This window comes from Euleptes europaea, chromosome 8 (genome assembly GCF_029931775.1).
Source record: "Euleptes europaea isolate rEulEur1 chromosome 8, rEulEur1.hap1, whole genome shotgun sequence".
Taxonomy (NCBI): domain Eukaryota; kingdom Metazoa; phylum Chordata; class Lepidosauria; order Squamata; family Sphaerodactylidae; genus Euleptes; species Euleptes europaea.
This window is the reverse complement of record NC_079319.1, coordinates 74,828,394-74,851,731: the sequence shown is the minus strand read 5'-3', so window position 1 is coordinate 74,851,731 and position 23,338 is coordinate 74,828,394. Positions and strand designations below refer to the sequence as shown.

The 23,338-nt window shown below is 43.2% G+C and overlaps 1 protein-coding gene across 1 annotated transcript in view; it reads left to right on the top strand.

Annotated features, from left to right (window-relative positions):
• Positions 1-18,840: 18,840 nt before the first annotated feature.
• The window catches only part of F13A1 (coagulation factor XIII A chain), an 85,165-nt gene continuing 80,667 nt past the window's right edge, over positions 18,841-23,338 (top strand). The window contains exons 1-2 of the mRNA XM_056854154.1: positions 18,841-18,886; positions 19,659-19,841. Coding sequence (XP_056710132.1) covers positions 19,682-19,841 — 160 coding nt within the window. The 5' untranslated portion in view covers positions 18,841-18,886; positions 19,659-19,681. The remainder of the gene's footprint in view (positions 18,887-19,658; positions 19,842-23,338) is intronic.

Genomic DNA, 23,338 nt, shown 5'->3' with positions numbered 1-23,338 from the left:
GCATATTTGAAAACGTCCTGGAATTTTAAAGGCAGGTTTGGTGGCACTATACTGAGTAAGTAAAATTTAGAATCAAATGTTATCTTGGTATCTAACATCAGCTGGAGTTCACGATGAATTTTTTCCCCAATATATTTGTAATTTTGGACATGTCCACCAAACATGGAAGTAGGAGCCATCCGTGTCTTGTCATTTCCAGCAGGTGCCTCTTTTTCCGGAAGTGGTCATCTGGGAAAGCATATTGGGAGTCAAATACCATCTATAAAATGTCTTATACCAATTTTCTTTCACTTCTTGGCACACGGTATATTTCATTTCAGAAGTGCAGAGTTTTTCCCATAAATCCATATTGATCATTTCTCCAAAGTTTTGCATCCATTTTATCATATTGATCTTCACTTGTTCTTCTTCAGTATCATATTTCAAAAGAAGCTTATAAATTTTTCCTAATAAATGAGAGTCATTTTTGGATATTGTTTGCTCAAATTCTGTTAGTTCACGGAATGGCCGGGGGTATAAACAGTCTTTTTGTAAGTTAGACCTCAGTTGTAGATAGGTCAGCCAATTCAATTTTTGAAATTTTTCTTGAAGTTTAATCAGGCTCTTAATTTCTCCTGTGGGCTCTATCATTTGATTGTAGGTAAAGTGAACACCCGGTTTCAGTGTGACGTTATCATGATAAGCTTCGATTGGCGACATTATAGATGGTGGAGAAGGACTTATTCTCTTTTTGTATTTTTTCCACACTTTCAATAACGCTATTTTAACATCGCAGTCTTCTGGTGCTTTATCTTTTTGAATTTTTGTTGTAGAATCCCACAGCGCTTTATGAAAACCTTGTCCGAGATCCGCTCGTTCTAGAATAACATGTCTAGATTTAGGATATTTTATCCATTCTGTAATCCAGGTTAGACAGGCTGCATGGTAGTATAATTTGAGATTGGGTAATGCCAATCCTCCTCTTTTCTTTTCGTCTTGTAGCACTTTAAATCTAATTCTCGGTTTTTTTCCGTTCCAGACGAATCGATTGATTTGTTTTTGCCAACTTTCTATTGTTCTGTCAAGGATGTCAATCGGCAAAAATTGAAATAAAAAATTCAGTCTAGGAAGTACGTTCATCTTAATTGCCGATATCCTTCCCAACCAAGAAATATTCATTTTAGACCATAAACTCAGATCTTTTTCTATTTCTCCCCAGACTTTCAAATAGTTTGACCTTAAAAGTGTCTTGTTTTGTGAAGATATATTAACACCCAAATATTTAACTGATTCTTTAGCGATTTGGCAACCAGTAAGTTCTTCGATATGCTTGTCTTCATCAATTGTAGTATTAAAAGTCATAATTTTCGTCTTTGTTTTGTTCAATTTATAACCGGAATACTTTGCATATTCCATGATGTGGTTGTAAACATGTGGGAGTGTTCGCCCAGGATTCTGACAGATTAGCACGACGTCATCTGCATAGCTTTTAATTTTGTGTTCTTCGTTTCCTATTGTGAGACCTTTAATCTTTGGATCGTTTCTTATATGGTTCGAAAGAACCTCCATTGATAAATCAAAAAGAAGTTGAGAAAGTGGACAGCCTTGTCTTGTGCCTTTTGTAATAGTAAATTCTGTTGATAATGAACCATTGATCAAAAGACGTGCTTTCTGAGCGGAATATATTGTGTTGAAAACTGTGAGAAGAGTATCTCCACAATCCATTTGTTATAATGTTTTAGAAATAAAATGCCAGGAAACATTGTCGAAGGCTTTTTCTGCATCTAAAAAAATCATTGCAGTTTTTAGTGATTTTGACTTTGTATATTTGATTGCGCTAAGAACCAATTGTACATTGTCTCTCATGAGTCTCTTCGGGATAAAGCCAGTTTGGTCTGGATGTACCAATTTGCCGATATATTTTTGAAATCTTTTGGTAATTATAGAGACAAAAATTTTGTAATCAATGTTCAACAGTGAAATTGGTCTATAGGCTTGAGGAAGATATTGATCTGGACCTTCTTTTGGAATCAAAGAAATATGTGCTTCCTGCCAAGACGAAGGAATCTTACCGTATTCAATTACCTCGTTGTAAAGAGAGAGTAAAACTGGAGTTAATTGTTGTTCAAGCAGCTTATAAAATTGTGGTGTTATACCATCCGGACTGGGTGCCTTATCTGGTTTCAGATTATTTATAACGTCTTACAATTTCTTGAGTTGTTATCTTCACTTGGTCAGGCCAGGCCAGGCCTCTCCAGCCCAGATTGAGAGTGGTGTGTGTGTGGGTGGCTGGTGGGCGGGCAGGCTGGATAAGAGCTCTCAAGGGTCTGGATCCGACCCTTGGGCCTTATGTTTGACACCCCTGGGTTAGAGTGACCCCACTGTGCCATGGAAGCTTCCTGGAAGATCTTGGGGCCGGTCACTGTCAGCCTAACCTACCTCACAGGGTTGTTGTCAGGATTAAATGGAGAAAGGGAAAATGTCATAAAGTGTCCCCATTTGGGAGAAAAGCAGAGTATAAAATAGCTAATAAAAATTATGGAAAGTCGTAGGCTAAACCAAACGTAATATACCAAGGATGCAATTGCATTTTGCTTTATGAAGCTCCTGTTCTTGAAATGAAGATGGTCATGTCACAAATGAAAAGCTATTTATTGGGTGGGTGGGTGGGGCTTAAGGTCATACAACCCAGTGCTCCAGGTGGGGCAGTTCATCTTGTAGACTCAATCCAGCTACAACCCTTGTAGTGAGGTAAATTCTTGGAGGCAGAAATATCTTGTCAGTTCCTTTCCGAGGATCTTTAAATCCTATTTTTACAGAAGGGGAGGGGAGGAACTCCCTCCTCAAACAAAGGCTTTAATGCTCTGCTCATCTGTGAGCAGAATTGCTCTTACCAGGAACTCACATTTCCTCCTCCCTTTGGCTGCCACCCATGAAGTCCCTCTGAAGTAGATTGAGCAAATCCCAAGTGCAAATATTTAACAGGAGGCCGCAGTTTCTTTTAGTCAACTCTGCAGTGCTGTTAAAATCCAATTATGAGAGAGCAGATCACACATGTTCAACAGCTGTGGGACGGGCAGCTTTAGGCACCGTCACTTTTGAAGGGCTAAGACTTTGAGGCTTTTGAAGCTCAGAACTGGCCGTTAGACCTTTGTCACCCTCTCTATAGTCTCATGTAGTGGTTATGTTGCCAGCCCCATTTTCATCTGCACACCTTCCCTCCCAGCCTGAATGGATGTACTGCCAGCGTAATACTGTGAGCAAGTCCGACGAGGCACACACCAAACATGGGGAGCGCTGCCACGTTTTGTGTCTCACAGGGGACCATACAGCGGGACTACATCCACAGCCACTGTTTCCAAGGAAGCCTCGCTGGGAGAAATCAGGGCGTGCCAACAAGAAGACAGCAGTCAACCCACCCCAGGCAAGAAGACAAAGATGCCGGTTCCTGATATGCAATCACTGACCATTAACACAATCCAGCCGTTAAGCGTCTGGAACCTCTGATTCAAAGCTTCCCATTGTCCTCAAAGCTCCTGCCCAATACATGACTCACCTTAATATATCTAGTTTGTGTAATCCTGAATCTGTCAGGCCTGTATCTCAGTTGATTCAATTCAATCAATCCTGAATCACAATTCAATCAATCCTGAATCATAATTCAATCAAAAACTGCCCTTCCTGGTGCACTTTAACCAGTTCTTTACTTTTTGCTTGGGTTCTCTCAAGTATTCCTTTATCCTATGTCGTAATCTTTTGTTTCCTGAAAAGGACTCATTTTATGCTATGGGTCAAAAACTGTATAACTAGCCTAACTTTAGAGCCAAGAGAGAGAGTGGCATTGAAGTCCCCCCCCCTCCCCAAACCCCGCCCTCCTCAGGCTCTGACTGCCCCCAAAACCTCCTGGGTGAAGAGGGTCCTGGCAACCTTAAGAGAGAGTCTCTCTGGTCCTGGGTAGCGACTGAACTGCAACAGACTCCCAACACACACTGGATCCCTCCTTCTTCCATCTCATTTCTTCGCAGAATAGGACAGGTAATAACCTGATAAGATCAGATTGACTTTTTTATTTGTTCTCCCTCTTGAGCTATTTTCCAAACCACTATTCCCCAATTTCCACACATGTACACCTTTATCTCAAAGATTAACTCCTGCTCCAAATTGGAGGAGCTCTGCTGAATGTTGGTTAGTTGTTGCTATATTAATTGGGATAACTTTGGTTTAATATGGCTAGTACTTGCTTAGGATAATTCACACACACACACACACAAACACACACACTGTTGTACAAAATACCTCAATAAATTATATTCCTTTAAAATCAGGTCTCTGTCATCCTTTTCCTACTGAAGACTGGCTACTTATAGCCACCTCTTTAGGTAAAAGATACTGGCTTGCTGTGCCCTGCACAAAGACACAAGCTAATTCCTCATGTTAATCTGAATGTATGTTCATGTATTTGGGAGTGCGGTGGCAGACTTGGACCAAGGAGACCTGGGTTCAAACCTACACTCTGTTGGGACGACCTTGGGCTAGTCATGGTCTCTCAATCTAACCTTCACAGGGGAAAAATGTGAGGATAAAATGGTTATATGATGTTTATATGAATTTTATACATACACGTAATATGTAATTTTTAGGCTTAGATTATTTGTAGTAGCTGTTGTTGTGGTTTTATTATTATCTATTGTGGCTGTTGTTGTTTGCTTGTTTGTTTTTGCTGGATAGTGACCGTATTAATAAATTATTATTATGGGTGGAGAGAACTGTATTCCACCCTGAGCTCCTTGGAGGAAGGTGTGATAATATTCGTTAGAGTGGGTGGCTATTTTTGCCAGCTTAACATTTTCACTTAGATGCAAAGCATCAAACTCCTGAGTTGCCCCCATGAATAATACCAATTTTTTTTAGGGAAGAGAGAACATGATTAAAAATCATCCTCTTCAGCTCCAAAAGCAGTAGCACTTGTGAACGCACATGCATGCCATCTATGGCTTGCAAAGCAAGATTGTGGGCTTGGTTTCTATTTCTTCTTTTCTTCACTTTTTGTGTAGTGAGGTCACATGAAAGGCTGTATTGAGACACCTTCTGGCCCATCAAGCTGGCCTGGAGAAGGCACGTATTAGGGATCTGACTTACACCACTTTTGGATGATTGAGCCTAGCCTTGTCATCTCACTGGCGGAGTTTCTTCAGAATCTTTTCCAGCTTTGCTGCCTTCAACAGGAGGTACCAGGGATTTAACTAGGGCTGCCAGGTCCCTCTTTGCCATCGGCGGGAGGTTTTTGGGGTGGAGTCTGAGGAGGACGGGGTTTGGGGAAGGGAGGGACTTTGATGCCATAGAGTCCAATTGCCAAAGCAGCCATTTTCTCCAGGTGATCTCTGTTGGCTGGAGATCACTTGTAATAGCAGGAGATCTTCAGCTATTACCTGGAGGTTGGCAACCCTTGATTAAACCCAGGACCCTCAGAGCACATATCCTACCATCAGGTCAGGCCAGGCCGATACAGCTGCTTTCAAGTGATTCACCCAAGTTCAGCCAGTCCTATTCATGACTCAGTGCAGAACTGAAGCTGGGTTTCACCTCATCCACTCTATCCATGGTAACACACTTCCTGTGACCTAGGCCTAGGGCTACAGCTTCTGCTTATGGTTATAAAAACAGACATGCAATATAGAAATTGCCCTGACCTGGATGGCCCAGGATAGCCTGATCTTGTCAGATCTTGGAAGCCAAGCAGGGGTGATCCTGCTTAGTATTTGGATGGGAGACCACCAAGGAAGTCCAGGGTGGCTGCTCAGAGGCAAGAAATAGCAAACCAGCTCTGCTAGTCCCTTGCCTTGAAAACTCTACGGGGCCACCATATGTTAGCTGCAACTTGATGGCACCTTCTACCACCAATATACAAATTTTATGAGTCAACATGGTGTACATTGAATGTGGATACTTGAGCTCAAAAATCCTCATTCAGTCATGTAGTTTGCTTTTCCCCTCCTCCATTTTTTCCTCACAACCACCACACTGTGAGGTAAGTGTGGCTGAGAGTGACTAGACCAGTGGTTCCCAAAGTGGGCAGTACCACCCCCTGGGGGGCGGTGGGATTACCTATGGGGGCAGTAAGAGGCAAAGGGGCAGCAGGGGGCGCTAGAGGTGGGTCCCTTCAACTGTGCTGTTCACTAATTTACAGTAGATCAAGCTATGGTACCATGCTGGCAAATTTGGTGGAAACTATCAGAATTTTTTTCAGACTTTAAAGAGCTGGTACCACTGGATCAAGTTCATCAGTTTTGTTGAATACATTTCAACCAAAAAAATTTAATTTGATTTTGAATAGGTGTGCAATTAATTGTTACTGTTTTAAAATTTGGTTGTTATTATCTTCTCTAGTAAGTCATGCAAAGCCTTATTTTGAATAATGCTTTTTATAGGATAAGGTAGGGGGCTCTGGGGTTGAGTTTGTGGAACCAAGGGGGGCAGTGGCTTGAAAAGTTTGGGAACCACTGGACTAGACCAAGGTCACTCATGGTGCTGCCAATGTAAAGTGGGGCTTTGAACCTGGGTCTCCTAGTTCCATGTCTAACTCCCTGACCATTATACTACCTGTGATATATGTGCTTAGGCCTCAGACCAGGAGCTGCCCTTTAAACCTGGGCTCCACTCCCCAAGGAGTCCTCCTTGGCCTTCCCATGGTTCTGTGCCCCCTTCCCAAGGCCTTCTCACCTGTGTCGCATCTTCGACCTCCGTTCCCAGAGCTGTCACCTGTGCCTGCCTTGCCTTCTCTTGGTGAGCTCCATCACCCTCGACAGCTAGTGCAGTTTCCTCTTGCCCTTCGCAAGGCTTTTCCTGCAGCTCCCGCCTCCAGTCCCACAGCCTGCGGTTGAGGACTGCTTCACCATTCCCAGCTGTATCTCTGCTCCTCCAGCTATGCGCAGCCTCCTGGGTGTCTACAGTTCCACCCCACCCCTCCGCAATGGTGTCTCCTCACCCTCAACAGCCCAGCTATATTGTTTTTGGGTTGGGCTGTCTGAAGTCACCTGATGCTACTCAGGCCTCGCTGTTAGGGTTGCCTACCTCCAGGTGATGGCTGGAGATCTCCCGCTATTAAAACTCATCTCCGGGTGATATAAATCAGTTCCTCTTTATAAAATGGCTGCTTTGGCAATTGGACTCCATGGCATTGAAGTCCCTCCCCTCTCCAAACCTCACCCTCCTCAGGCTCCATCCCCAAAATCTTCGTGTATTTCCCAACCTGTATCTGGCAACCCTATTCATCGGCCTGCTCCAGCAGCCACATACCATTATACCCCACATGAGGACCTTGGCAAAGTGGCTTTCAAACTGTGCTCTAGGGAGTCTCTCAATGTGAAGATCAATAATGGTGGACAACCGTAGGCACAATAGTATGTGAAGTATGTTCTGACACTCTTTTTGTGCAGGGCAAATGGCAAGACCCTACCAAGTCTCGCCTGCATACATTGTGAACTGACATATTCCATTAGGTTCTTCAGCAGTAAAGCTGAATTACAACTGGCCCCAGAGGTAGAAATTTGAAACGAACCAACGCTGACTTAGAATATTCTTTATAGTACTGACCAGTATAGTTCTCCTTTGTTTGAGGGAATATGTCACTGTATGAAAATATATGCATATACTAGAAGGTCACTTGGCTTTAAGTATTCACCACTGAGCCCATTCCAAAATTTTTTACAAGGTTTTTCACAAGCAGAAAGGACATGCCTGCAGCATGATTCAAATGCTATAAGGCTGGAGCTAGGCTCTGTATATCATTGTGTGTAAAGTGCCAACAAGTCCCAGACAACTTATGACAACTCCAGCACGGGGCTTCCAAGGCAAGTGGGAAGCAGAGGTGGTTTGCCACTGCCTTGCTCTGCAGAGTCTTCCTTTGGTGGACTCCCAACCAAATATCAACCATACTTAGCTTCCGTCATCTGCCGAGATCAGGCTATACCATGCTGTCGTCTCTCTCCTGTCACAGGAGAAGGCCACCGCCTTCCTGCCTTCCTCAAATCCTTGGGCTGGCCCTGAATCAGACCATTGGTGTGTTAAGGTCAATTCTGTCAACTCTGACTGGCAGTGGCTCTCCAGGGCCTCAGGCCGAGATCTTTCACATAATCTAATGTTTTATCAAAAGATGCTGGGATCTGAACCTGAGACATTCTCCATGCAAAGTAGATGCTCTACCATTGAGCCTCTGCCCATGACCTCACTCCAAAATTTGAAGATTTTTGTTAAAAAAATTTATGGGTTTGTGAAGGGAAGTGATCCCCCCATTTGTGCTTCCACTGCTTTTTAGTGGATCACCTGTAGGGCTTCTAGGTCTCTCTTCATAACCGGTGGGAGGTTTGGGGGGCAGAGTCTGAGGAGGGTGGTGTTTGGGGAGGGGCTTCAATGCCATAGAGTCCAATCGCCAAAGCGGCCATTTTCTCCAGGTGAACTGATCTCTATTGGCTGGAGATCAGTTGTAACAGCTGCAGATCTCCATTTTCTCCAGGTGAACGGATCTCTATCAGCTGGAGATCAGTTGTAATATCTGGAGATCTCCAGCTAGTACCTGGTGGTTGACAACCCTAATCACCTGGGCTGTTTTCACCCCAAGGATTTCACAGGTTCACAACTCAAATGGCGCATTTTAAAAACATGTTTCCACATGATGTTATCCTCTATTTATTCACGGTTTGTTCCTTCTACACAAACACCCACAAAACCTGCTTTATTTTAAACCTGTGAAAAACCAGTGTTTCCTTGCCCAGGGCGCTATAACCACAAGGGGCCAGGCTCTTGCAACAGTTTTGTTTCTTTAATGAAGGATTACTGTAGACCTATGCAGACATCATGTCAGCCTGTTCACTCACTGAGGTAGAGCAGGCCCGAGTGCTCTGGCCTGGCATCCACACTATTGCCAAGTGGTCTGCATGGGGCTACCATGTGGAGGAACTGCCCATGTGCATGCCCCCTCCCTGTGATCTGAAATGTTCCAACAACAGAATCACTGATCATGGGAATTGGGTATATGTTCGGGTACTTCCTCTGCATATTTGCTCTGTGCAGACCACTCGATGATTGTGTGGAAGTGGGTCCAGGGCACATGTGCCTGTTCTCCATCCCCATGTGGAAAGTCAACATGCTCACTCTGCCTTGCTCTTGTGTGGAAAGGGACAGCTGAAGCTCTTTGTGGCATGGAAGTAAATAACATTCCATTTAGTCTCTGTTAAAGGGACAGGGGACTTTTTTGCTCCTGGCCTGATGGTAAACCTGTGTGCGTGTAAAGTGCCGCAGCTGATTTATGGCACCCCAGTAGGGATTTCAAGGCAAGAGACTAACAGAGTGGTTTGCCGTTGGCTTCCTCTGTATAACAACCCTGGTGTTCCTTGGTGTTCTCCCATCCAAATACTAACCAGGGCTTAGCTTCTGAGATCTGACAAGATCAGGCTAGCCTGGGCCATCTAGGTCAGGAAGACGGCAACCCTAGTTTCTGAAATTAACAGACTAAATACAAGTAAAGATTTGGGGAGCAATCCTAAGCAGGTCTACTTGGCACTAAGTCCCATTTTTTTAATGAGGCTTTCTCCTAGGAAACTGTTCTTGGACTTTCAAGTGGGTTAAAGAATTTTCGGTTGAGAGTGAAGAAATTACTAATTTTTCATTCATTTTTGATACCCCATGTAGCAAAGAAAGTTACTGCTCTTTTAAGGTTATTATGGGAAAATAATAACCAATTAATACCATTTGTGTGTATGAGCATTACCTTCATCCAGTGTTTGCAGAAAATTAGTTATAGTGCATCAGCAATTAAAGTACCATGGATACATCAGACATAGCTGCCTCTCAGACTTCTAGGTGCTGCAACACTGCTGATTCACACATTACAAAGTACGCAGGTTGTGTTTGAGATCCCCACTCTGTGTAATAGTCAGATGTGACTATTGTTCCCAATTTCTATACGTAGTACTGAATTTGGATCAGGACTATGCATGGAAATGAAGCTTTAGTCTTCCTTCCCCACTCTTATTTTCTCAATCTTAAACAGGCCATGTGTGTTATCTGGCCCCCGGGGGAAACCTGCATGTATCCTGGGACACACGTGGATTTCCCAATAGCCCAAACAGTCAGATGTGAGTTGTGGGTTCTCCTGTTACACTGGATGGGAACCCTAGACCCAAAATAAGTGATTAGGTGCATCAACTAGGGTTGCCAACCTCCAGGTACTAGCTGGAGATCTCCTCCTATTACAACTGATCTCCAGCCAATAGAGATCAGTTTACCTGGAGAAAATGGCTGCTTTGGCAATTGGACTCTATGGCACTGAAGTCCCTCCCCTCCCCAAACCCTCCCCTCCTTAGGCTCCAACCCAAAAACCTCCCGCCAGTGGTGAAGAGGGACCTGGCAACCCTAGCATCAACAATGCTTAACCAAGAAATGTGATTGAATATTGCCATACACTGCATGCTACTTATGCTAGCAAGGAAAGTCCACCATAATTTAAGGAATACAAATAACTTGATGATGGGGAACATACTTTCATTGATGGCTTGTTAAAGCATAATATATACAACTAACACTCATAGCTTCCTTAATGTATAGTTTAGTCATAAGAAAACCCATATGATTTAACTTTCAGCAAGGCTGTTTAAGGTCCTAGAAGGAAGTATCTAACATGATAATAAGAAAAATTAAGAGGCTTTTGCGCAGTTCCAGCAAAAAACAACTGTTCTACTGGTTGCCACAGAGAACACTGCTGATTCAGCACCAACTTGGTACACAGGAAGTGAAACTGACTTCTTCTTTTATTGCATTAAAAATATATGGAGTAAGGGGAAGCATAAATGAGGAGACCTTCAATGAAATGCGCACCTTATTTAACCAACACATTTATTATGAAATGCTTTTGAAATTTCTTTTTCTCCCCTAACCTTAGGCAATATGAATCAATATGTTGGGGGTCCTCAGCTTTGTCAGTCTCTTGATGGCACTCCTGAAAGGACAAGTTGTTTCTGGTCAAACTGTCAATGTGTAGGGCCCATTTTTTCACGCCAGCTTTTCTGTCAAAGAACCCCGGTGCATTTGCTTCTTTGTGTCTTGCAAAGGATTCTGGTTCTTGTTCTAAAAAATGCATGATCACTTCCTGCAGAATATTTGGTCAAGCCACATTGTTATCCTTTGCGCATTCTAGGATACGTTTCACAGTCTCATGCGGTTGCACGTTGCATGGGAAGGTCGATTAGGGTGAGCAGACCGTCTTTCAAGGAAAACTTTTTGCTTTTACTAATCGTCTTACTGAGGAATGCCTCCCCCTGTTAAGAATCTAAAGAAGCCCTAGGATTCCTGGAACGTAGCTCAGAAATGATGGCAGCAGACTGTAATTCTGCAATCAAAAGAGCACAGGTGACAATAGGTACGCAGTTGTGCAATCTGAAATGCCTGCTGTCTTCAGTCGCTCACAAGCCAGGTAGGTGGACAGCACACGCAGGCTTTGTGCCCTCCACCTGCCCTTATCAGTCACCCCAATGTCATTAAAGCTGAGTCATCCATCCATCCATTGCTCAACAGGAAGGAGACAAAGTTCACCACAGGCTAATGGGCAAAGAAAAGCTAATGCCAGGAAGTCAAAGCCACCAGGGGGAACAAAACCTCTTGCCATCTGGAACTGTCAAAAGTGTGAGAGTCTTATCAGTTTTTCCACTCCCCTGCCCCCCCTCAAATATGGTCGAGGGAACATTAGTCTCCCAGGATTCAAAGGCCATGTCGATGCTGCTGTTTTGCAGAGTTTGGTTCCTCTGATTTCAGTTGTCATTGTCAGATTTTGTGAAAGCTCCCTGGTGGTCTCTGGATAACTGTGAATGTACCCAGAGGAGCAGTTGCAGATGACGCATGGTTAAGCACTAGGGAATGGGTATGATTGCATTGTCATGTCCGGTGCCTTTCTCGGTCTTTGTTATGTTTTGGACAGGAGCTCTTCCACATCACAGTTACCTTGCTGAAGGCTCCTAGGGAAAGCACAGGGCTTACTCCAGAGGATGAACTTCATTTGCTTAGTAAGCCAAGAATAGGCTCTCCTTTTCAACATTCTCTGATTCTCTTACCATGGTGATTAACTCAGCTTCATCTGCAAGCTGGTTAACAATTCTGGTGATTTGCTCAATTCTCCAGAATTCTGTGTTATGTGTTTGGAAAATACTTCCCTGGAGTTTGAAATTCTGAATATACAGGTGGATCTAAATTTATAAAAACTACAAAAATATGGGATTAGTGTTTCTCCCCTCTTGTGTTTACATTCCTCCTCCTGGACACATACCTTAATATAATGAAGGGGTTGCATGTATCAGTGAAGCTGAGAGCAATACAGGAAGGAGTTTAGACTTTGTCAAGACACTAAATTCCTAACGAAGTCACTCAAGGTGGAATGGTCACAGCTGAGACACCATACTAAGTTGCATCCTCCCCCTTCAAGAATCACATCAGCAGAAGAGGACAGTTCCATTGGTGATGGGGGTGGAGGAATCTTTGAAGGGTAGCTACTGGGTGGCAGCAGTAGTGGAAGGTGACATTGGTGGAAGATCTCTCATAGACAACAGCAGTGACACTTCAGGTAACTCTGGTTGGTACTGTGCAGAAGAAGGCAATGGTAAACCACTTCTGATCATCTCATACCTCAAAATCTCTATGATTTAGCAATCCAAACAAACAAAAAAAGATATAGTGCTGGAAGACAGCTACTGGGGAAGAGCAGAGGACAACTGTGCATAGCACTTTTCTTAATGATGTGTGTGTGTGTGAAGTGCCATCAAGTCGCTTCCGACTCATGGAGACCCCATGAATCAATGATCTCCAAAATGTTCTATCTTTGACAGTCTTGTTCAGATCTTGCAAATTAAGGGCTGTGGCTTCCTTTATTGAATCAATCCATCTCTTATTGGGTCTTCCTCTTTTCCTGCTGCCCTCAACTTTTCCTAGCATGATTGTCTTTTCCAGCGACTCTTGTCTTCTCATAATGTGACCAAAATATGATAGCCTCAGTTTAGTCATTTTAGCTTCTAGGGTCAGTTCAGGCTTGATTTGATCTATAACCCACTGATTTGTTTTTTTGGCAGTCCACAGTATCTGAAATACTTTCCTCCAACACCACATTTCAAAAGAATCTATTTTCTTCCTATCAGCCCTTCCCGATCTCAATCTCCTTCTGATTTCTTGGTTGCAGTCTCCCTTTTGGTTAATGATGGAGCCAAGGAATAGAAAGTCTTCAACAATTTCAATTTCTTCATTGTCAATCTTAAAGTTGTGTAAGTCTCCTGGAGTCATTACTTTTGTCTTCTTGATGTTCAGCTGTAGTCCTGCTTTGATGCTTTCTCTTTTAACTTTCAGCAGTAGTCGTTTCAAGTCTTCGCTATTTTCTGCCAGTAATGTAGTATCATTGGCATATCTCAAATTGTTAATGTTCCGCCCTCCAATTTTCACTCCACCTTCGTCCAAATCTAATTCAGCTTTCCTAATTATATGTTCTGCATATAGATTGAAGAGATAGGGAGATAAAATACATCCTTGTCTAACACCTTGGCCAATTGGAAACCATTCCGTTTCTCCATATTCTGTTCTAACTGTGGCCTCTTCCTAATGATACAACAGGATTAAAGCTGAAAGGATGTTCAGTTGTTGATATGAAAGGATGCAAAAGGAAAGTCTAAAGCTGTTTGACACATATAATAGGAACATGGAACCTGAGAAGTATGAAGATAAGCTTAAAATCATAAAACGAGAAATGGAACATTTAAACATTGTGATCCTGGGAGTGAGTGAACTAAAGTGGACTGGATTAGGACATTTCCATTCAGAAAATTACAAAGTGTTTTACTCTGGAAATGACAAACACAGAAGAAACGGAGTTGCTTAATAGTGAGACGAGATATAGTACAAGCAATCAGGGGCTATAACACAAAGTCTGATCAAATAATATCAGTCAGACTTCATGGAAAGCCTATCACTGATGAGGAAGACATTGAAAGATTTAATGCAAGTGTCCAGCAAGAAATTGATCACATGTGTAAACAAGACATGCTGTTAATCAGAGGTGACTGGATCACAAAAGTGGGAAACAAAGTAGAATCTAATATTTTTGGAAAATTGGGGCTAGGAACATGAAACAAAGCTGGAGAGTGACTCCTAGAATTCCGTGAAGACAACCAATTGTTCATTGCAAGCACATGTTTCAGGCAACTGAAGAAATGATTGTATAAGTGAACATCACTGGATGGCCAATACAGAAATCAAATAGTTCATATAACTAGATTCAAAAGATGGAGAAGCTCTATTCTCTCTGCTAAAACAAGACCAGGAGCTGATTACACTTCAGACCATGAATTGTTAATATCAAAAATTAAAATAAAGCTGAAGAAAAACACCAAAACATTCATGATGCCAAAATACAATCTAAACAACATTCCTGAAGAGTTTAAAGACCATGAAAAGAACAGATTTGCATTACTAAGTTCAGGTGAATAGAAACTGGAAGAACTATGGGTTGCAACCAGAGATATTATCAAGGAAGAATGCAAAGACTATTCCTGTAGCCAAAAGAAATTAAGTCTCAATGGATTACTGATAAAAATATTAATATTGCTAAAGATAGATGAGAAGTAAAAGTAAAAGGTGACAGAAATATAATCAGAATTCTAAATGCAGTGTTCCAGTGACTGGCACATAGAGACACAGAGAACTATTATATAAACAGTGTAAAGAAACTGAAGAGAACAACAAAAAAGGAAGAACAAAAGATCTGTTCCACAAGATCCAAAAAATCAAAGAGGAAATTAAAGCACAGTTAGACATGCTGAAAGATCAACATGGAAAAACATTAACTGAACAGGACAAAGTAAAGAAAAGATGGAAACAATACACTGAAGAACTTTACAGAAGAGATGAAAGGATGACAGATTAATTCAAAGAAGAATCTTTTGAAAAAGAACCCACAGTTTTAGAATGTGAAGTGAAAGCTGCACTGAGAGCAATTAGGAGAAACAAATCACCAGTACTAGATGGGAAACCAATAAAACTACAGAAACCAAGTACATCAAAATCTTAACCAAAATCTGCCAACAAATATGGAAAACATAACACTGGCCCACAGACTGGAAAAGCTTAATTTACATTCCAAATCTGAAAAATTGACACATCAAAGACTGCAGCAACTATGGGTTCTTCATGCAACATTTTCTTGATGTAACGGTTCTGTCTTCCAAAACTGAGTTAAAGAAGAGATTAAGAGATATGCCCAATAGGACCTCTCTGCCTTGCTAAAATTCACACCCTGAGAAATGTCAACATGGTCTTCCCCAAAATCTGGCTGATTTCAACAAACTCCCACTGAGAAAACTCAACAACAATTCCCTGAGCAGTTTTATGCAGGAGATACAAAAAAAGTTAAAAAATGAAGGGCTTTAAAGTTCATAACCAGCACTTTGATTGGGTCTAGAATAAAAAGTTGACTCAGCACTGGAGTTATGTGTTCCGAGTTGATGAGCCCAGAGAGAAGGAAGCTTGTTGCTCATATGACCCATAGTGCCCTCATACTTCAATACTATACAGAATTGTGTATGCAATTTGGATTTTAATATTGTCAGGATGGTTTGAATTTGCTTACCCACATGAGTTAATCAGATCTTCATGCGTGTTTTAACAAAATGTTCCACCTTGAACTTACTTCAGTCAAGAACATGGCTGCTGTAACTCACCTCCTCATTCTGGACAGTCTAAACTTGCATGGCTTGATAATTATACAAATCAGGCACATTGCCTTGCCTTTTTTGTTTTGTTTTGTACCATCAAGTCACAGCTGACTTAGTGACCCCGTAGGGGTTTCAAGGCAAGAGACGTTCAGAGGTGGTTTGCCATTGCCTGCCTCCATATCACGACCCAGGTATTCCTTGGAGGTTGCTCATCCGAATAATAACCAGGGCTGATCCTGCTTAGCTTCTGAGATCTGATGAGATCAGGCTAGCCTGGGGCTATCTAGGTCAGGGTGATTGAATTACCTACCAGTTGCTTTAGTTCTGCTTCTGACAACTGCTCTAAAAAGATGCCAAAGGTCAGAGGAAGCGTCTCCCTACCTGATCATTTGCTGATGCGTTCTTTTCAGATCAAAACAAAGCTTGTCAGGGAGGAGTGTCATAAACATGTCTATCATGGCTATGGATTCCCTTATTGCTAGAAAAATGGCATGTGGGAGTGGGTTTGTTTCTTGCTAATTGATTGGGCAGTATTCTGCCTGTGCATTTTGCCTTGTATCCAATGTTCTACTATAGACTTAGGTCTAATTTAACAAAAGCTTGCAATGTGGAATAGCTGGAGATCCCAATGGACTCCAGCTGGCATGCTGAGAATCTGGGCAAAACTCAGATAACCAGGCCTTATGATATTCCCAGTCAAAATTTTTTTTCCTGCTACCAGAACTAAAAAGCAAAATTCTTGTATAAGTGTAGTGACATAGTTTGTTCAGTGCCCTGATCTGGATGTCGCAGGCTAGCCTGATCTCCTCAGATTTCAGCAGCTAAACTGGATTAGTCCTGGTTAGTACCTGGATGGGAGGCCCCCAAGGAATACTAGGGTCATTATGCAGAGGAAGGCAATGGAAAACCACCTCTGTTAGCCTCTTGCTGAGAAAACCCTATTGGGTTGCCATAAAACGCACACAGTTTGTTCAGTCCCGTGAGAAACAAGTAGCCATGTATGCTGAGGAGATATATATACAAACATTACTATAATAATCTGATCTTTAACAGCTTTTCTTTTACAATAAATACCTAGAGATGCTATGTAAGCCCAATTACCTATGGAACAAAAGCACCGTGTCATCAGCTTACAATAAAAAGGGAAGTTTACGCCTGCTGACCAGAGGCTGGAAAAAGTTGCTACCATTGAACTCGGGTAATCATAAAAATGCGAACTGGAAAGCAACCAAGTCACACCCCTGTTTCAGTCCTCCATTTGCTGGAACATTTGCTGTTGGTAATCCAGTAAAAAGGATGTTCTAAGCCTGAGGGGCTTGTGTCTGTACACAAAAACCTTCACCAACAGCAGCAAATGCCAATCCACATTAGAACGGGCAACAGCAAAGTTTTCCCCACAGCCTCTCTCTTGTTGCATGCATGAAAAATAGCTTTCAAAGCCACAAAGCTGCATATAGGCAACTTTTCATCACATCAGCGGACTGGATCTAACCAGCTTTCCCCTTCCTACTCAATCTCGCCCAACTCTCCTCCTTTCTATAGCTCCTGCCTCACATGTCCTTTGCCTATCATGGTCCCATGATATTCAGCATAACCATTTTTTGTGTGCTCAGAGGGGACCCTCTCTCCCCTTTTTATCAGCAGAGAAGCTGGTTGGATCCATCTCACTTATAATGAGCAAGGATGAAACAATTATAATCTGTAGCAGAATAGCTTGGCCTGAAACCTCTTTGCTGCTAAGAGGTGGCTAAGAGGGACCTGGCCAGTTCACCTAGAGAGATCAGTTCAACTGGAGAAAATGGCCACTTTGAAGTCCCTCCCCAAATCCTGCCCTCCTCAGGCTCCACCCCAAAAAAATCCCACCGGTGGCTAAGAGGGACCTGGCAATTTCTTGGCCTTGGTTTCCAGACTGGAGAATTTTGGGGGGAGCATCCATATGACTTCCCACTGTAATCATTCTGTTTCCAGGCTTTCCTTGTTCTCAGTATGTAGGGTTGCCAACCTCTAGGTGGGGCCTGGTGTTCTCCTGGAATTACAGCTGATCTCCAGACTACAGAGATCAGTTCCCCTGAATCAGAGGGCAAACTCTATGGTACACCACAGATGCTAGGCAAAGCCCCTCCTCAAATTCTCCCTCCCCCAACACACACCACCCCCAAATCTCCAGGAATTTCCCAGGCTGAAGTTGGCACGCCTATCAATATGCCTTTGTCCTGTTACACCAGCGTGGTGTAGTGGTTAAGAGCGGTGGTTTGGAGCGGTGGGCTCTAATCTGGAGAACTTGGTTTGATTCCCTACTCCTCCACATGAGCAGCAGACGTTAATCTGGTGAAACGTGTTGGTTTCCCAACTCCTCCACAAGAAGGGTTGCCAGGTCCCTGTTCCCAACCGGTGGGAGGATTTTGGGGCAGAGCCTGAGGAGGGCGGGGTTTGGGGAGGGGAGGGATGTCAATGCCATAGAGTCCAATTGACAAAGCGGCCATTTTCTCCAGAGGCCATGATCTCTCTAGGCTGGAGATCAGTTGTAATAGCAGGAGATCTCCAGCTGGTACCTGGATGTTGGCAACTCTATACACAAGAAGCCAGCTGGGTGACCTTGGACTAATCACAACCCTCTTAGAGCTCTCTCAGCCCCACCTACTTCACAGGGTGTCTGTTGTGGGGAGGGGAAGGGAAGGTGATTGTAAGCCGGTTTTGATTCTTCCTTAAGTGGCAGAGACAGTCAGCATCTAAAAACCAACTCTTCTTCTTCTTCTTCTTCTCCTCCTCCTCCTCAGACATCAGGGATATACAAAGTGTTGTAATGGCTCAGGTAGCCTATGACAATTGTCCTTTTATTTAGCAAGGCCATGCCATTAACTTCCCTGGCACACTTTTGTAGCTTGGTAATAATTTCCTTTCAGAAGAGAAGCAAAAGTATCTCCCAGCTCTGAAGATTCTCTCTGTGGGGAGAGTAGGGAGGAGAGAGGAAGAGCAGAGCAGAACTCCACAGCTGTTTTCTAGTGTTTGAGGGTAACTGTCCTGGTACGGGCGTGGAAGGGGCGGAGGTGGAGGAAGAGGGTGTTGGTGACAGAGGCCATATATAGCAACTGCTCAAGCCTATCTTTATCCAGACTTTGCTGTGGGTGTGAAACTGAGGAGAAACCAGAGAAGCTACATCTGCACAGAAGGTATCTCACTGTTGGCTGCCAGACTGCCTAATGTTGTGAGGGGAACTGTCACGTTTTGTAAGGCTGGTCTTGGGAAGGAGCTTTGCTGTCTTACAAGAGGCAGTTTGTGAGCAGGCTGCAAGCAGTTTTCAGAGGAATTTCCAAGAAGCCACCCTTCCTGAACTCTACTCCCCCTTGATCCAGTAATGGGTGGGAGGGGTGTGTGTGTCTTTTTATGACTGAGTAATAAGAGCAGAATTATGTTTTTCTTGTAATTTTGTTTGTCCAGTGTGGGGGTGGGTTGTATTTCTCTGTGGAAAACTGTGTGATATGTTTGCAAATTTGGTTGCAATCCTATCATTGCTTGCGACACCAATTTTGATGCAATGGGACTTATTTCTGAGTAAATATGCATAGGGTTGCACTGCACTTCCTTTTTCTTTTAAATCCCATTGCAGGGAATTTTCTAAAAGGTTTGAACTCCTAAATTTTCCATTAAAAAGAAATGTTGTTGGAAACTCCCCCCCCCCGGCATTTGCAATCTGAAGGGTATGTAGTTGTAATTCTGTCACTGAAATTTTGACTCAGTTTTTCTATATTGTCAAGACTAAAATTCTATCTTGCCAACGTAGCTCACTTGCAGTGCCTTCCTAAACAGGGACACCCGTCGAAGTCCATTGAAGTCATTGAGCTTACATTGGTGTAACTCTGCTTAGGATGGCACTGTTAAGATAAGAACTCTGACTCACTCATTATTTCCTTTCCTTTCATTCCCCACTTTTTGCCTTTGAAGAGAATAATAGTGAGAGATCCACTATGACTGAACCAACAACTACTGAGAAAGAGAAGAAAAAACCAGTTCCTGCTGGCCTGAGTGGGCGACGAGCCATCCCACCCAATGTGTCCAACGCAGAAGAAGATGAGATTCCTACAATGGAGTTGACTGGTTTGATGCCAAGAGGAGTTAATCTGCAAGGTATGAACTGTCAAGACAATTTAAGAGTTCCCAAGACCTGCATCTAGGCTAGGGTTGGTAAACAAATTTTGGTTTCAAAGAGAGTTCACTTCCCATTAAATGTATGGAGTGTCCATTTATAGCAGTCACAGTTTTGCCAGTTAAAACAACATAAATAGAAAATGATGACTTCTGGGTAAAACAGATGCTAATAGTGTGTGTCTGTGTGTGTGTCTGTGTGTAAAATGCATTACTAGCATTGCACAAAATATACAGCAGTTCCGAAATGAAGAAATGAGGAGTTTCAGCAAGACATGATCTGAGATCACACCTAACACAGAAATTCTGCAGAAACCCAAAATCCAGGGTCAGGTACTAAAGGATGAGAGTCTTTTGTGCACATGACAGCGATTTCACACCCCTTTCCCGTCCCCTCCCCCCATCTCCAACAAGACGCTTTTGAAGGCTGGGCATCCAGAGAGAAAACTGGGAGAGCCTCTCTGTGCAGGGGGAGCTCAATAGGCACCCCCCTGTTGTTTGTACTTGTTCTCAGACCCACTTTAGCTGCTACCTATTAATGGCTGATAATGGTGGGGAGTAGGAGTGGTGCCTCTTCCCAGAATGAGCTATTGAGTTGCTAAATAGGGTGTGTGTGATCATTCACATTTCCCTGTCTGGGTTTAATCTCCAGTTAAAAGATAGTGGTAGTGGGTTCTTCCAAAATGGGAGCTTCACCACAGGCTAGGGGTTTGCATTTGGATATTCCATAGCTGAAAGAAATTGCTATATCAGTTTGGTTCGGGGATATTGGAAATGACCCCAAAATCTCTTGAAATTCCAGGAATGACAGAAATGTATCTCCTGGAATTTTGGGAGTATTTCAGATTTTGGGAAGGCCAGGAGGAGGGAGGGAGAGGAAGCTGGTACCAGCAAGCATCAGTTTGGCAATGCCTTGTAGTAGGGTTACCAAGTCCCTCTTCTCCACCAGCAGGAGGTTTTCGGGGTGGAGCCTGAGGAGGGCGTGGTTTGGGGAGGGGAGGGACTTCCATGCCATAGAGTCCAATTGCCAAAGCAGCCATTTTCTCCAGGGGAACTGATCTTTGTCGGCTGGAGATCAGTTGTAATAGCAGGAGATCTCCAGCTAGTACCTGGAGGATGGCAACCCTAAGGCCGGGGCTATGCTTCTGAGATCTGATGAGATCAGGCTAGCCGGGGGCTATCTAGGTCAAGGTGATTGCATTGCCTACCAGTTGCTCTAGTTCTCGTTCTGACAACTGCTACAAAAAGATGTCAAAGGTCAGAGGAAGCCTCTCTCTATCTGATCATTTGATGATGCAATCTTTTCAGATAAAAATAAGGCTTGTCAGGGAGAAGTGTCAAAAGCATGTCTAGTAAGGTTGCCAGGTCCCTCTTCACTACCAGCGGGAGCTTTTGGGGGCGGAGCCTGAGGAGGGTGGGGTTTGGGAGGGGAGGGACTTCAATGCCATAGAGTCCAATTGCCAAAGCGGCCATTTTCTCCAGGTGAACTGATCTCTATAGGCTGGAGATCAGTTGTAATAGCAGGAGATCTCCAGCTAGTACCTGGAGGCTAGAAGAGAAGGCAGCACGAGGCTCCGTTAAAATAAAGACTAAAAGTCAATTGGTTCTTGTAGGTTATCCGGGCTGTGTAACCGTGGTCTTGGAATTTTCTTTCCTGACGTTTTGCCAGCAACTGTGGCAGGCATCTTCAGAGGAGTAACACTGAAGGACAGTGTCTCCTAAAAGTCAAAGCTGAATTCAGTAGAAAATAATATAAGGTTCATTCACCAAAAGGCAGAAAAAACAGAACTAAATACTCTCAAATGGAAGCGTGTTACTGTTTCAATACGAACTTTATTAGTGCTTTTTGTCATGATTGAAAAATTATAGCCCCTAGAGTCTAGATGCTTGTTTATTTGTTTATTTTTGAACTAGTCCTGTATGGCAATTTGCTTTAAGCCCTGCGAGGCATTGTGTGTGAAGTAACACGCTTCCATTTGAGAGTATTTATTTCTGCTTTTTTTGCCTTTTGGTGAATGAACCTTCTATTATTTTCGAATTTATTCAGTTTGACTTTTATTCTTTATTTTAACAGAGCCTCGTGCTGCCTTCTCTTCTAGTCTATACTAATTCAGCACAGGTTAACCTTTTTCCTGAGTACCTGGAGGCTGGCAACTCTACCTGGTAGAGATGGACAACTTCAACATAAATTCCTTTTTGGCCTCCTGTGAGCTGGAGTCCCAGACCACATGGCCTTCCTGCCCTGCTCCCAGCTCTGGGAGGAGGAGATGACAGTGAAGCAGGGTCCTAACCTCATGTTGTGGCCTGGCGTTCTCCTGGAATTATGACTGATCACCAGACTATTGAGATCAGTTCCCATGGATGAAATGGAAGTTTGAAGGGCAGATTCTATGGTATACCAAAGGATCTAGGATAAATGGCAGGCCTAAAGTGATGTCACATCCCCGCTGAGCTCATTCCCCAAATTCAGCCCTGCCCAGACACTGCCTCCAAATCGCCAGGAATTTCCCAAGCTGGAGTTGGCAGTCCTAAACTGGTAGTGGCGAAGGACCCAGAGGAAGAAAGGATACACTGGTGAGGAATTTCCTTTTCCCTGCTTCTTGCGTTCCATAATATCCTTTACCCACTGTATGGAATTCTATAGATGTCCATGAGGCCCCATCGTTGCTTTATTTGTTTAGATTTATTGGTTACTCTGTCATTAAGAATCAGGAGCCCTTATTTAATTTGTTCTTCCAACAGCCTGTAAGGTAAGCCACAATTATGAGCACCGTATAGGTTGAAAAGCTGAGCCTAAAGGTGACCTGCCCAGAGTCAGGCAGTGAGTTTATGTGACCACAGACGATCCTGATCCAAATCCAAATCCAGTAAACTCTATCGACAGAAGTTCTTCATGGTTGGGGAGTTCATACTAGTCTCCTAAAGTGAATTTTCAAGATTACTGTCTTGAATAAGTCTTGAAAATGTATAGGGTTTCCCCACAACACAAAACTACCCGGTTTCGTTTCATTTGACTTTATAATGTTGGGCATCACCTTAAATTTATCTACAGCATTGGTAATAAGAACACAAGAAAAGCTGTGCTGGATCAGACCAAGGTCCATCAAGTCCAGCAGTCTGTTCACACAGTGGCCAACCAGGTGCCTCTAGGAAGCCCACAAACAAGACGACTGCAGCAGCATTGTCCCGCCTATGTTCCACAGCACCCAAGATAATAGGCCTGCTCCTCTGATCCTGGAGAGAATAGGTATGCATCCACTAGTATCCATTTTTACTAATAGCCATGAATACCCCTCTCCTCCATGAACATGTCCACTCCCCTATTAAAGCCTTTCAAGAGGTATACATACCCCCTCTTTTATTTGTTTTTATTTGTGAAATCCAGCTTCGCAAAGAGTTCTATTGAACTCAGAAGCTTGCACACTTCTTTGCGTCACTTTAGTTGATCCTAATAATGGTATTACACAGGCTTGTTTGTG